Genomic DNA, 15,847 nt, shown 5'->3' on the forward strand with positions numbered 1-15,847 from the left:
ACAGCATTGTTTTTTGCTTTATAAAATCCTCATAACCTTTAAATTATTACTCTAGAAGCATACATGGATATCTTAACATTATATATATATATATATATATATATATATATATATATATATATATATATATATATATATATATACTAGACTACCCGTGGCCCGTTGGGTCAGTATGTTATATTAGCTATGGAATTAATGTATGAGCATGACACTTGTGACGTAAAGAAAATAGTTTTTTATGATATAACAGAAACATTTTTATGAAAGTATATTAAAATGAAAATAGAATATAGATAGATTTCTATGAGTCGTTCTGTTTATAATTGTTTATTTAAAAAAAAAATTTGGAGCCAATGAATTATAAGTGGTTTGCCATACTTATAGGTAAATGTGCACTGAATAGATACCATAATACTTAAAGTTAAATTCAAATTTTGATATATCTTTTAATTTAAATGCAACAAGAAAAACAATTGGGACGTTGAAAACGTACACAGTAAAACAATATGTTTTATTGTTGTGTTGATTATTTATTTGTAATGCAAATTCAAAAAACATTTGTAAGAAAATTGTGTTAAAATAACTTAAATGTAATATGGAAATAAACGGTGTAACAAAAAAAAAAAAACAGAAAATATTAGCAATTGTTTATTTGAATAAATTAAATGCAAAAAAAAATTGGGATGTTGAAAATGTACACAGTAAAACAATACGTTTTATTGTCACATTGATTATTTTGTACGCATGTGCAACCGGAAGGTGTAAACTGGATGTTGGGTTACAATACCCGTTACAAAGTCATTTGAGTTTTATAAATATATATATATATATATATATATATATATATATATATATATATATATATACTAGCAGGACCCTTTAATCGGTGGAACATACCTCCCCCCCCTTTGTAAAAAATCAAATGATGATACAACCCCCAACCTCCTCATGTTAATAAGAACAGCTTTTGGAATAGACACTCCAACCTCCCCATGTTAAGAATGGCTTTTGCAATAGACACCTCATTTTTTGAGGGGGTAATTGTAAAAATATTTGCCCCAAATTTAACTGTGATATTCGTTGTCAGCATAACCATCCGCAAATACTATAAAAAAAATTGGGGGTGGCAGTGTTGGTCAGAGGGAAGTAAAGTTGTTTAAAAAGTTAATATCTTTGCAGTGTCGATAATGAGTCCAGAAAAGAAAATTAAATAAAATACTCCACATTAAGTATAACTGGTAAAAAAGAAACAAATACATAATAAATAACTACTTACGTAGGCAATGGAATTTACTTTAAACCTATTTGCATAATATAATTGGTGTTAACTTGTTTGTAAGTGTTTATTGAGTTATAAAAAGAAATTGCAGACACGATAAGTAACAGGATTGAAGCCTAGGTAATCTGTGGAAAATAGAAAACTAATTCGAAGTGTTCACAGTAATATTTAAAGAGGAACAAAAATAAGCAACAAAAAAAGCAAAATAAAATAGCATCCTGTAAGGGTGTATAAACCGCCCCAAAATCAAAAAATAAAGACTGGTACCCGTAAATGTTTTTTTTTCCCGGACGTTTTTTTGGGGGAGGGGGATACTGGTGTGTAGGTATTTTGTGAATAGGTAAGTGTAAGATTACCAGTATTTAATTTTCTGTTTATGAGCAGTTATTGTGTCTATATTTGGTTGTTTGTTTTTAGCATGATTTCGTCCTGTAGAGATTGATGCCATATTGTATAATGTCTGGAGCATTTGTGTATATAGGAAATATTTTTAGAATATGTGTATTATCAGGTTTCAGCCAATCAGAATGGGCAGACTTTGAGAAGGGAGAATTTATTATTTATGAAGTGGGAAGTGGAAAGATTATGTTATGTGTATGTATTTAATAACCAGTTAGGATCGGTGTAATAACAGTATTGTCGGAAAATGTAGAATATGTACCAGTATCAACTGGTAGCAGTGGGAGAACTAAATATTTATAGAGAAAAATAGGGATTCCTTCCTATATAGATGTTGCGATTATGATTGTGTTGCACCTAGGATGCAATGTAGCAATTTATTATAACAACTTAATGCGTATAAAATTATGTTTGGAAAATACATAAGATAGTGATTAATAGCCTAGACATATTCAATAAGTATGTGATGTCTGTTGTTGCAAACCTACGATTCTTTGGTCCACAAGGAAATTTCTGCAGTCATTTTATTATATAGGAGGGATATATATATATATATAAATAAAATGACTGTAGAAATTTCCCTCTGGACCAAAGAATCATAGGTTTGCAACAACAGACGCCACATACTAATTGAATATGAGGAGATATATATATATATACTTATTTATTATGGATTATACATTTTTCCCTCACTCCTGCTATCAGTTTCCATGGCCACAAATTCTAAGTCTTTGATTTTTATACTGTTCCAGAAAGTTAGTACCAATGAAAATGATTTTCTTTTCTTTTAGATTGCCTTCCATTAGTTCTTTCTTTAAGAGAATACACAAAACAAAAACCTGTAAAAAAAATTTTAAATTACAATACTTTCATCTTTTCCCCGACTCCTTGCTCTCCAACTTTTCTTTTTGCTGCTTTTTTATTTTATGTAGAATTTTCCACATTTTATCTGCACAAAGAATCATCAGACTAAAATGTATGGAATTCTTGTTACCTTTATATATATATATATATATATATATATATATATATATATATATATATATATATATATAATGTGTGTGTGTGTATATATATGTGTGTGTGTGTGTGTATATATATATATATATATATATATTGTGAGTAAATGATAAAAAACTACATTCCAAAATTCATGATGTTGACCATCTTATAATTTATTCCTTTAATTCAGTTGACATTTACTATTCTTGACAGGATCTATTTTGTAGCGCAAAATCAATCAATTATAATATCAATCAGTAAATCTACTATGCCCTTAACTCGTCAGAAGAAATAGCAACAATCAATCCGTCAAAACGAAATAAAGTGTGATTTGACATGATTAAATCCCAAAATTGGAAGAGAAGCTGCAAATACCTTTAATATGGTTCCAATTCTAAATATTTAAATATAAAGTAGCTATTTTTCCTGATTACCATAGAAACACATGTTAAATGTGCATATATTTTCTCAAACGTAAAAGTACACTTGTGTGTGTGTGGGGGGGGGGTGATTTATAGATTTTATTTTTACTTGTAGTTTAAAATCAATATTATTTTATCATTACTACCAGCAGTGAAGATTTTGTATTAGACAAGGTTAAATAAAAAGAAAAACAATTAAAAGAACTGGTTTTGGTAGTGGAAATTGGCACAAATTTTTCCGATTCTGATACCCTCAAAAGTTCCGATTTTTCTGGTTCCCGATTGCAATTAATCATCTAAACACTAATATGGTGCTTTGTTCATTTTTATTCTTGCCTACAAGTTAGTTTTCTATAGATAGGCTTCAATCAGACAAAGGTTTGGCTGACATCTACTTCCTATTTTTTTTGTTCTATTTTGTGTAGGGTGATGCATCCTTTTGTGAATTTTGTTGAATTAATAGTGGAGTTTATCTTAACACATAATATGTGATATAATATTAACATAAAATATGTTATATATGTGTTGTATTTTTTTGGTTTACAGTGGTACATGGTCACCTTATGCCATGTATATTATCGTTGGAGCCGCTCAGAACTACGTTGTTATGTTGATGGAGAACTTGTCTCCTTTACTGACATGTCTTGGTTGGTTAGCACAAATGATGTAAGTATAAATTAAAATTTATTTCAAACAAGCAAAAAATAAATACATTTTGATAATTTTACCAATGCAGTGAAATACTAGTGACTACAACAGGAAATGATCCCTCCCCCAACACTAAAAAGCAAATGGCTATAATTGTTACACTCTTTCTATCTCTGCTTTATTGGAATTTGCTTTCTTCCTCACTCTCCAAAGTAAGGAAATTTTAATATAAACGTGTGAACATATTTTTAACCAATGGACATCTTTCCAAACCTCAAAAAGTAATACCTATATGTGAATATAGTAAGCCAATGTGAACTAAGGCATGATTTAGAAAATCAGTTTGAAAAAGACTTAATGAGTGTATCGATCAGCACTAACCCTATTTGGGTTTAACTGGCTTCCTCCAAAGGAGGAAGTTTCATGGACGTATGAAATTCACAAGCAATCTCCAGTCCCATGTATATCCCCGTTAGGAGAGATGATGATGTTCGGTTTTCACAACTCTTGCTGGGAAGTGTCGACGTTCTCCTACATACAGCACCTGGAATTCCCAAATTGGTCACTCATTTTAGTAATAACCAGGCTCAACATTGCTTAACTTTGGTGATCTGATGGGAACCAGTGTGTCAACGTGATTATGCCATATACTTAACCAATTGGTAGAATCAAAGGAAACCAGGAACATATTCTCTACAAACCACCTCATGCTGTTTGCGGGTGTCAGGGATGGCAAAGTGAAAGAACTCGCATGCCAGCTTCACTTTATGTACAGCTATATGCACTCTGCAAAAGCAAGGATAAATGCAGAACACTTGAGATAGCAAGGACTTGGTTGTTTTTAATAGAAAGTATGGTGTCTCAGTTTGTATACTGTTAGGTTACTCCTAACATATTATTCCTCCAGAAAGAATCTGTTTTCTTTGCATTAAAAGAGATGATCATATTGACTCCCTTGAGTCAGATATGAAACTGAAAAACATCTTGATAATGCGAATTGTTTTTTCTTTCTGCTCATGCATCTGGTAGAGCATGTGTAAGCGTTGGTGACTCAGTCACTGATGTGGCTGCATACTTGACCTCTATTTAACCTAGTTGATTCAAAGTGTGTTCATTTCCTCTTTTTCTATCAGTGTTGATGTTCTTCAGGATTCTAAGCCAGACCCAACTCTGTTTCTTCTCTATATCTATGATCTCCCAGAGAATATTATTCAGAAGATCAGCATCTATGCTGGCGATACGACTCTCTATTCTGCTGTTGCTCCTCACCCATCTCCCGTGGATATCTTGAAATATGCAACTGATCTAGAAGTTGATCTGGGTTCAGTTATAGATTTAGGTACAAAATAGCTTGTTTCGTTTATTCCTGTTGAGACTCCGCTCATGTCTTTCAATCGTAGGTGTGTCCTTTTCATCCTGAGATTCTTATGGATGACTCTGCTCAAGAAAAAATTAACTCTAAAACTTCTTGGTCTTTCTTCATCATCAAATCTTAGAATTCATATATTAAATCCATTGCTCCTTCTGCTTCTTATAAAATCAGTCCTCTATCACTCTAAACATTTTTTTTTTAATTATTACATTTTAATCCCAAACAAGGCACAGTGCCACTTTGATGTAGGGGGCTACTATCGGAGACATAAGCTACAGGGGTACTATGTGGGGAGTTGGGCAGCAAGATGTCTGTTCACATTACACTTGAACTTCTGCATGTTAGTACAGTTGGGGAAGCAGGAACCCGGAAGGTAATTCCAAAGTCTAGCGGTTCTGGGGAAGAAACTATTGGAGTAAAAGGCTCTCTTACATCTAGGAAGCTCAACTGTGAAGGGGTGGGATTTTGTTGCTTGTCGCGTTTGTCGGGGGTATTTACGTCGAGGAGGTATGAGTGCTTGCAGTTCGTTGGAGCATTCACCGTTAAAGTACTTGTAGAACAGGCTGAGGGATGCTACATTTCGTCGGTGGGATAGAAGCTGAAGCTTAGATGATAGTTCAGGACCTATCAGGTTGGCGACTCTCTTTTGAACCTTGTCTAGGAGTGAGAGACTAGTAGCATTTCCTCACATCCCAGACTATACTCTACAAATCTACTGTCAGACCAAGTCTCTTCCTAATCTACTTCAATGATCTTCCTATCAGATTATTCATAGACATTTATGCTGACGACACTACCATCTATGGCAATATATCAAAGACCATAAACGACCAAGTTCTCTCTGATTCTCTCTCCTCTGATCTTGAGCATGTAGTACAATGGGGAAAGATGTGGCTGGTTACTTTTAATGCATCTAAAACCAAGCTTCTGTCTTTACATCATCAACACTGATCTCCATCTGGCATCAATTGAAATAAATGGCTCTCGTCTTGGGGAGGCTCCATGTTTTGACAAGCGCCTGGGCTTGACCATTACTCCTGATATGAAATGGAACATGTACATCAAATCTGTTGCTAAGGTCGCTGCGATAATGGTGGGATCCTTCTATCATTCCAGTAGATATCTCAATTCTCTACTTATATAAGAGCCAGATACATCTAATAATGGAGTACTGTTGCCACATCTGGGCAGGATCTGCTAGAAAGACCTTATCCTGCCTTGATAGAGTTCAAAATAGACTTCGTAGCCTAGTGGGGGATGCCTTTTTCTCTTCTCTGCAACCTCTTTCTCACAGAAGAGATGTTGCAAGCCTGTCTCTGCTTTATCGTTATTTTCATGGCAAGTGCTTATCTGAGCTCCAATCTATGGTTCCCCCTTGCCAAACTTTTACAAGAAACACTTGTCTAGCTGAAAACACTATCAATAATTTCCCCCACTCTTTATCCGTGCCTAAACCTAAACGTAGATTCCATGAACAAAGCTTCTTTCTTAGAAATGCACACTTGTGTAGCTCTCTTCCATTTGCCTGCTTTCCGGCTGACTATAATATGGTCATCTTCAAGTCCAACGTAAACAAGTTCTCCTTATGTAATTCCATTTACCAAATTTGCACTACTAACAATTACTATGACATTGTCCCATTGACTACTATACACTTATTAATCCTTATCCTCGAGTGGCCTCTGACCTTCATAAGTGGTGACTCTTTTGTAAAAGAAAAGACCATGTATGAAGTACTGTTGTCATATTTGAGATGGTGAATCTTTCCTATTTGAGGCTTCTTGATAAGGTGAAGAAATGCATTATACATAAAAAGAAAGATGATGATGCAGTATGTTTTGTCAAAACTTTTCTTTCTCTTGTTACCATTAATAGAGAAAGGAATCTGGAAGAATGTTCTCTTTTAAGACAGTTTTCATTTGCTTTTTGATTGCATAATTAGAAAGAAAAGATTTTAGATTGTGATTTTAATGAAATATATTTTTTATCAAGAATCAAATAACAATTTTTATAATATTCAATATTAAAATTACTCTCATCGCAAAAGAATTTTTCAGATATAAAGATGTTATTTTATTTTATTTTTTTAAATTTTTTATGTATTTTGTAGCCATTTGACAAATGTTTTTTGGGAGCAAGTTCTGATGGAGATCCAGACACCATGTTTTGTGGCCAAATGTCTGCTGTTTATCTATTTAATGAATACCTCACCGCAAATCAAGTGGCAGCCATTTACAATTTAGGACCTGGCTACAAGGTACGTACATCATTATCTTATTTCAATATTGAACTTCATTTTCTTTTTACCTCTATCGAGCAACTTGTTTTTGCTTGAGTTTATTGGTTTCTTACTATACATGTTTGAGTACAACCTAGTATTCACATCGCTTGACCAATCATTACCAAACTTGGTCAAAATATCTGAATTTGGGAATATTTAGGTGAATGATCAAAGTCATAGAAAAGGTGAGTTACACTTTTGGAGATAACTTTTGTTCTGTCCATTGAAGAGACTTGCTACTTGGCTCATGTTGTAGCCAATGAGCTCCCTCATCTTATATGACCTTAACTTTGACAAGTTCGGTCAAGTTTGAAATTTTGATAAAATTTTAACTCCTGTTTTTTTTTTTTTTTTTCCAAATTTGATGTTTGGATTTGATGTTCTTTGATAACCATTATGCAAACTTCAGCCTGATCAGATAGTTTTTGAGTTATCAACATTTCCATGACATAACTTTGGAAATTATTCATACAATATGGAGAAATAAGACCCAGGTAAGCCTTTGGCCCATCTTTATATCTTCAGGCAAATGTAAGCAGTCTCACGACTGACTTATGCTCCTGTTTTCAATTATTATCTATCTATCTCTCATAGATATAGCATGGATCTGCAGTATTTGTTTTCAATTTATGAGCTCTCAGGTCTACTTTGACCTGAAGTGGAAGTACTTGTCAGGGTTGCATATATGAATTAAATAGGAATTGTCGTTACCAAAGCAGTACTCACTCTAGGCAGATTGAACTGGGTTCCTCCAAAAGATATTGAATTCGCAAGCAGTCTCCAATTGCTTGTATATCCCAGACAGGGGAAATGACAAGATTTAATTTTTGTAGTTATTGCAGGGAGGTGTTGACATCTTCCTACATATGCTTGGTATTCCCAAATAGTCACATATCTGGTAATGGTCAGGCTCAACATTGCTTTACTTTGGTGATCTTGCGAAAATTAAACCGTCCTAAGCATGACTTGAAATTCAATTCAATGGTGAGGCCTTACTTAAGAAGTTTGGAGAATGTGAAATGCACTCTTTGATACACCCTGGCAGTTTTTGTTTGGGTTCCATATATGAATTAAACCTTTGTTTAAAAAAAGTCAAATTTTATCCACAAATAAAAAACACCTGTCAACGATGAATTGCCATTAAAATTTAATAGTAGATGAGTTTAGCCTTCAAGCTTTTTTATGAAAACTCATCTAGGAGAATGAAAACTCTGAAATAGCACCAGTCCTTCTCTGCTTATCCCAGCATTTTTTTTTTTAATTGATTTGATCTTATTGCCATTGGCATTAAGCAATTTTGGCTCAAGTTAAGACACCACAAAAATATATGAATGTATCAACTCGGAAACTACATTTTGGATGGTTGAACAACCATCCATAATATTAAAATTGCGTTAATATTCTAAAATAAAAACCCATCCCTCAACCTTCCATGAAGAGCTGCTTAATATCCAAAATAAATATAAAGAATACTTACAAATCTACACAGATGGATCAAAGGATGGAGACAGGTGTGCAGCCATCCATAAAAATAAAAAAAGATTAAAGAAAAGATTCCCGGATGGAGCTTCTGTGTTTAGTGTCTGTCATTGACTTGGTGCTAGATATAATAACAACTGATGACCATAAAAAATATCTCATCCTTACAGATTCTCTATTGGTATTCATATCACTGAAAGAAAAAAATATGACAAATCCCCTTTTTACAAATCTCCTACGTAGAATAAACACCATAACAATGAATAAATATATAATCTTCTGCTGGATTGCAAGCCACATCAGCGTCTACATGAATGAAAAAGTGAATAAAGCAACAGCAGAGTCATTTCAACAAAACTATACAGCAGGAAAAATCCCTTACGCAAACTTAAAACCGAAAATAAATATATACATAAATAAAAAATGGAAAGAACATTTCAACAAAACTATACAGCAGGAAAAATCCCTTATGCAAACTTAAAACCGAAAATAAATATATACATAAATAAAAAATGGAAAGAACATTTCAACAAAACTATACAGCAGGAAAAATCCCTTACGCAAACTTAAAACCGAAAATAAATACATACATAAATAAAAAATGGAAAGAACATTTCAACAAAACTATACAGCAGGAAAAATCCCTTATGCAAACTTAAAACCGAAAATAAATACATACATAAATAAAAAATGGAAAGAACATTTCAACAAAACTATACAGCACGAAAAATCCCTTACGCAAACTTAAAACGAAAATAAATATATACATAAATAAAAAATGGAAAGAACATTTCAACAAAACTATACAGCACGAAAAATCCCTTATACAAACTTAAAACCGAAAATAAATATATACATAAATAAAAAATGTTAAGAACATTGGAATTTATGCACAGAGAATAAACTATTCAAAGTAACAGCAAACATCAGAATAAGAGATACAAAAAAGATGTCAAGAAAAGTAAGAGGTAGTAATGAATAGACTACAAATAGGTCACACTCATGTCATTCACTCACATCTGCTAAAAGGAGAAGAGGTGCCTATTTGCATTATGTGTCAGGAGCCCTACACAGTACATCATATACTCATGAGCTGTGTGGACTTTGAACAGGCCCGAATGAAGCATTAACAGGAGAATAGTCTAAGGTGGATATTTAACAAAACTGACCCAGAAAAAAATTGAATTCCTGAAAGAGATTAAAATGTGAAAAAGATTCCACAAACAACTAACCAACATCTAGCACCTAACAATATGACCCAAAAATGGTCGATATGCCATAGAACCAAACAAAAAATAACAAACAAAAAAAAAGCGTGTTTTTATGTTTGAGGAAAATATGTATATCTAACATTCGTTTTTACGGTTATCAGTAAAAATAACAACTTTATAGTTAAATATTTAGCGATTTTATAAAGAATTGGAATCAGGAAAAATATTGGAATCATCCCATGAATATATATATATATATATATATATATATATATATATATATATATATATATATATATATTTGGTAAAAAGAGTCCCCTCTATCCCCCAACTAAATGTTTGTATACCTTTATTAAATAAATGAACCATTCTATATTCATCAACATATAGTTTTTGTATCTTCATTTTCCAATCTTATTGTTTCCTATATATATATATATGTGTGTCTGTGTGTGTGTATAATTTTTTCAATTCAATAATTTTAAATATCTATTTGCAGAGCCAATTCCGTTTTGACAACGAAAACTCTACAATTCTTTCAGACAACACAAGAAGAGTAAGTATGAGTACAACATTTCTTTATTTTAATTATCTTTACTGTAGAACTTCAGCAATTGATTTTCTCATGGAAATTTAATTTCTTGAAAGGGGTTCAAATATTCTGATAGGTTAGAAGCTTGGATGATGCTTTCATTTTATAGCATAAAATTGTATGTTAAATATTCATCTTTAACTTTTACGTGTTTTTATCCTACAAAAATTGTTTATAAATGTTTTCATTAACTGAAACTTTTGTAATTAAATTAACTCGTAAAATAGTTAAAGACCAACCGGTAATATTTCAATCAGAAAGTTTAGTATTAAAAAACTTTGTGTTTGGAAATTTGCTGTTGACATAGGACTTTTTCTTATAGTAACAAATGTAATTGGAGCCAAGTATTGTCTTCATATATGAGTATTGTATCTCATTTTAAAATTCTGGTGTCATGATAACCTTACAAATGGTGCATATGTGAAAACTGGATAACAAAGAGACTATTTCTAATGCTACATAGTTTCATCAGCATGTAACACTAATCTAGACTATCTTTTAGTTTAACCATGCAATAATAACTGATTTATTTTGTCATTTTATTGTTCATCTAATCTTATCCTGTTTTACTTTTATTTGTCTATATATAAATACGATAGTAAGTGTGTGTTATTTTGTGTGTCACACTTACATCTTTTTTCTTCAGAGTGACTATTGTTTAATTCCTATGTTTTAATTCTATTACATTCTTGTAATAAATAATTTTACCAAAAATTATTCATAAGTTTTGGTTTCTGTTTTGATTATAGCTGATGGTACTCAAGTTATCTATTTTTTTTTATAAATAATTTTACCAAGAATGCTTCATTGGTTTCGGTTTTTATTATACCTGAAGGAACTCAAGTTTATATATATATATATATATATATATATATATATATATATATATATATATATATAATCTGGGTAGTTTTTTTGTTTATATCCGTTAGAAGTGCTGTGTGAAATTTGAAGAATAAAACATGTATAAATACATTTGAAGCCAAAACTGCAACACAAAATTTTTTTATAAAATAAATGGGTTTTTATTTTTAAACAAATATATTTCGGAGTAAGACTCCTTTGTCAATATTTTTTTTCCTCTTTTTCCTCGACATAATGTAGTGGAAGATAGTTCGATGAAGAGTCCACGTGATGCTGTTAACTGCGGTGTTTTTATGAAGCCGGATAGGTGACGCGTGGTCGCGCATTTTGAAAATCTGGGTAGTAAAACTAAGAGTTGGACTCTTCATCAAACTATCTTCCACTACATTATGTCGAGGAAGAAGAGGAGAAAAAAAAGATTGGCAAAGGAGTCTTACTCCGAAATATATTTCTTTAAAAATAAACACCCGTTTATTTTATAAAAAAATTTGCGTTGCAGTTTTAGCTTCAAATGTATTTATACATGTTTTATGCGTAGATCATCGTATAACGATTTGATCACTGTCTGCCTGACGTAATGAACATTTAAATTAAAATGTTTAAAATTCAACGCTATTTCACACGGTTAATAGTAGCCGAATGGATTCGGCCTCCGCTAATCGAGCCAGAGATGTCTCGCGGGGTTCGAATCGTTCGACTGGTAGTAATCGTGACACCCTGCACTGAAGAATCCCGAAAGGATGAAACACTAGTGTCTGTAGGTATTTAATTATTATAGTAAAAAAATAATTATAAATATATATATATATATACATATTTTTTTTTCTTCATAAGCTTTGATTTTGATTCAAGCCGATGTACCCAAGTCATATGAATATATTTTTTATTTTTGAAATCACAACTTTATAATATATAAGAATTGATAGAAAATTGACTCTTTAATTACATATATGAAATCTGCATAAATTCAAATATCATCCCTGCTAGCTTAGATAAATTATTTTACAGTTTTAACATAAGGGCTACAATAATATCAGGGCATCTCTATTTACGCTGGACATACGCAAAATGCCAACATCAATATATTACATATGAAAGAGTCTGCTGTGGAATTTCATCAGGTCCTTCAAGTTTACATTTATACCACTAGCTGTGAAATGGGCTTTTTTTTGACTGGTTCAGAATTATATGCAGTGCTTGATATCTTCGTGGACAAAACTTATTCTTAAATAAAAAAAATAAGTTATTTGTTTTAAACATAGAATGCTAACAAACAATGAATTTGATCTTAATATTGAAGATTCCTCCATCTGAAAATCGTTTGCATTTGTGTGAAACCATGGTAATAGCATTAAAAAATCTTTTTTTTTTACTCGTAAATCTTTTTACATAGTATATATGATTCTTTTTAAAAACTTTATTTTCAGGTTCTATATGAAGGCCGTATAACCTCATCCATTGTTTTCATGTATAACCCCATTGCCTGTGATAGCCAATTGTGTTTAGAGTCCTCACCAAAAGGCAACACTTCTTATTTTGTCCATTCTCCACATGCTTTGATGCTTAATGTAAGTACCTGTATGTTTTACATACGTTTTACATACGTGACCCATTTCACAAACACTACATGTATTTCTTGTACTTTGATTTCATTAAAAATTCATTAACTGTGACATATCTTGCAAGACATTCTTATTGCATAACTGAAGTTAATCAATCTCTTTTATTCTATATCTATATTTCTCTTGGTTTGTTTGTCTGTCCATTCCACTTTTTTCTTGGAAACTACTAGGCCAATCGTTGCAATTTTGTATGGATTTTTTAATGATTATGTGCATTAAACAAAGTATTATGGTATCCATTCAAAGCATAGTTAGGTATCAATAGGGGTTAGTCACCACAATACCACATTTACTCTAGAAGTTTGGCATACAGCACTGATTCTAAGTTAGAAGGATATAACTTTTGCACGTTTTTAATGGGTTTAAATGACTGATTATTATATAGAAGTATTATGTAGATGCATTATTATCATTATATGAATGTACCCTTATTTACTCACTAGAAGTTTTCACACAGGTAACATCGAAGATTTATTTTTGAGAACAACCTGTGGTGTTCCCTGGAGTGACAATAAGCCTCCCTAGATTTCCAGTACTCAATAGCTGTTTACCAAAGATTTCTCATTGGTAGTGATCATTGGTCTTCACTGGAATTTAGGTGGCAATAAGCCTTCCCAAGTTCCCAGTCCTCTTCACACACATCCAGTGGAGGTCCAGTTAGTGCTTTCTCTCCACAGCCTTTCCATCCATACCCGAGATAGAACAAGTGTATTTAAAAGCTTTGTTGGCTTGGAGAAATAATTTCACTGTGTTTTGTTATAGAAGTTATAGTGTTAGAAGATACTTGGCTTACATTTGGTAAGTTGTATATTTTAATCCAAAAAGTGTTCTAGATACTTGATAGAGCAGATGTGTTTAAATGCCACGTTGTCCAGGAGCAGTAGTAAATTTTAAATTGATTAAAAGAATTTGCAACTCCACCAGCATTTTGAATTGATTAGAAGAGAGGGGAGGGAATGAGGGAGAGTAAATAGAGAGAGATGGATAGAGTGAAATAACACTTTGCTAGTTATTATAAGGCTATTATATAAGGTAATATTCTTTATTATTTATATATCTATAGGTGGAAAGAGACATTCTGCCATCTAGTTTATATATGTGTTTCTGGTAAGTTATATGACAACATAAAAAAAAATTGATCACTGCTTTTCTAAATGCTCACAGAAATATTAAAGAAATATTTTAGAATCGTTAAATCACCATAGTAAGAGAGGGCAAAAGAAATATGTAGGTAGGTAGCTAAAACAAAGATAGATAATTTGTTCAGTTAATTACAAATTGCGGTTAATTAAAAATAAATGAAACACAATTTTTTTTTTTTTTCAGACGTAGTTCTATCCCAGAACTAAGTTGTTTTAGCATATACTTTTTTTTTCTACTATTAAAGTATAAAGCCATAGGGAAATAAATGTTGACTGACTTGCATTTAGTATTTATCTTATAGTAAATTATGTTTGCTCGATTTTAAAAGCTTAAATGCACAATCTGTCTCAAAGAACAGTTTTCTTTTTTGAAAACCTATATCTTCAAAAAAAAAATAAATCTGCAAATAAAAATTAACAGAAATGTGACCACCCTATCAAGGAAAAGTTGTGGACCAAAACATATGCTAGTATAGTAAAGAATATAAACAAAACATAACACAAGTCTTGCATTGTTTTGTTTGTTTTCTTTACTGTAGTAAAGTATTAGTTCAATCATATGCAAATCAACTTCTCTCATTGGCCACATTTCGCAGCCATAGAGAAAAATCATCCATACTGTAGACTGATTGATACACTCTTTAGTGTTATAGATTCACTGCAGCCAGTTGTCAAATGTGTTTTTCAGTCTAATTTCTAAAAAATCAACTGTTGTCATTGTCTCGATATATACACTTGGCAGCGAAATGAAACACATGCAGCTGGTTATCAAACATTTTGTTTATTCAAAATAACCTTTTCACTTTCATAATGACAGTTATGACACTGCGCGTGATGGGGGTTTGTGTGGTTTTTTTTTTGTTTTTTTTGCTGTGAAGAAAAATGTGTCACTTAGCTTGCCTATTGCCATTTCTCTCTCTTGCTGTTGTCTGCTCCTCTATTTTATTGGCACAGATGATGCCAAATATTCCACCACACATTGTCTTGAAATGTCAGTCATTTTACAAAGAATGATCAATAGTGAGTAGTTCAGCATTAACTTATTCATAAAAGTGAGTGATTGTTTTCAAACAAAACAGAACTTTACTCTTTTTATTTTTTTTTTAGGATGTAAAAGCAGTCATTACTCGGTCATTATTGAGTACTCTTCATTCGCTGGGAGGAGTAGAGGTAAGATTTTTGGTTTATTTTATAATCTGCTCTTAGGAGAAAAGAAATTAATGAGATTCTTATTCTTACTTGAAATACTCCCAAAATCAATACACATTAAAAACGTGTGTGTGTGTGTGTGTGTGTGTGACATACTATTAGCTGTTGAGCACTTTACTCTACCTTTTCCTCATGTGTACAAAACTGTTGATGGCCAATCCTTAGTATTTCTGTTTCAAAAACTCCTAAAAAAAATCAAACAGAAACTGTGGCAAAAATAAATAAAAAAACATATAAGTAAAAACAAATAAAATAAGAACATGAGAGAAATAAAGGAAGGAATTAAGTTTTGACCTTTAAATAACCTGATATAAAATAGTGTGAC

The 15,847-nt window shown here is 31.9% G+C and overlaps 1 protein-coding gene and 1 pseudogene across 8 annotated transcripts in view; one reads left to right on the forward strand and one right to left on the reverse strand.

Annotated features, from left to right (window-relative positions):
* The window catches only part of LOC145268225 (neurobeachin-like), a 607,546-nt gene that overhangs the window by 233,118 nt on the left and 358,581 nt on the right, over positions 1-15,847 (forward strand). For all 8 annotated transcript variants that reach the window (XM_080123533.1, XM_080123540.1, XM_080123535.1 and 5 more), the window contains exons 8-12: positions 3,649-3,768; positions 7,233-7,379; positions 10,593-10,649; positions 12,977-13,117; positions 15,421-15,483. In XM_080123533.1, the coding sequence (XP_079979659.1) occupies positions 3,649-3,768; positions 7,233-7,379; positions 10,593-10,649; positions 12,977-13,117; positions 15,421-15,483 (528 nt within the window). The remainder of the gene's footprint in view (positions 1-3,648; positions 3,769-7,232; positions 7,380-10,592; positions 10,650-12,976; positions 13,118-15,420; positions 15,484-15,847) is intronic.
* LOC145268542 (5S ribosomal RNA) lies at positions 4,283-4,401 on the reverse strand (annotated as a pseudogene).

Source organism: Euprymna scolopes, chromosome 43, assembly GCF_053919585.1.
Source record: "Euprymna scolopes isolate OS-2025 chromosome 43, ASM5391958v1, whole genome shotgun sequence".
Classification (NCBI taxonomy): domain Eukaryota; kingdom Metazoa; phylum Mollusca; class Cephalopoda; order Sepiida; family Sepiolidae; genus Euprymna; species Euprymna scolopes.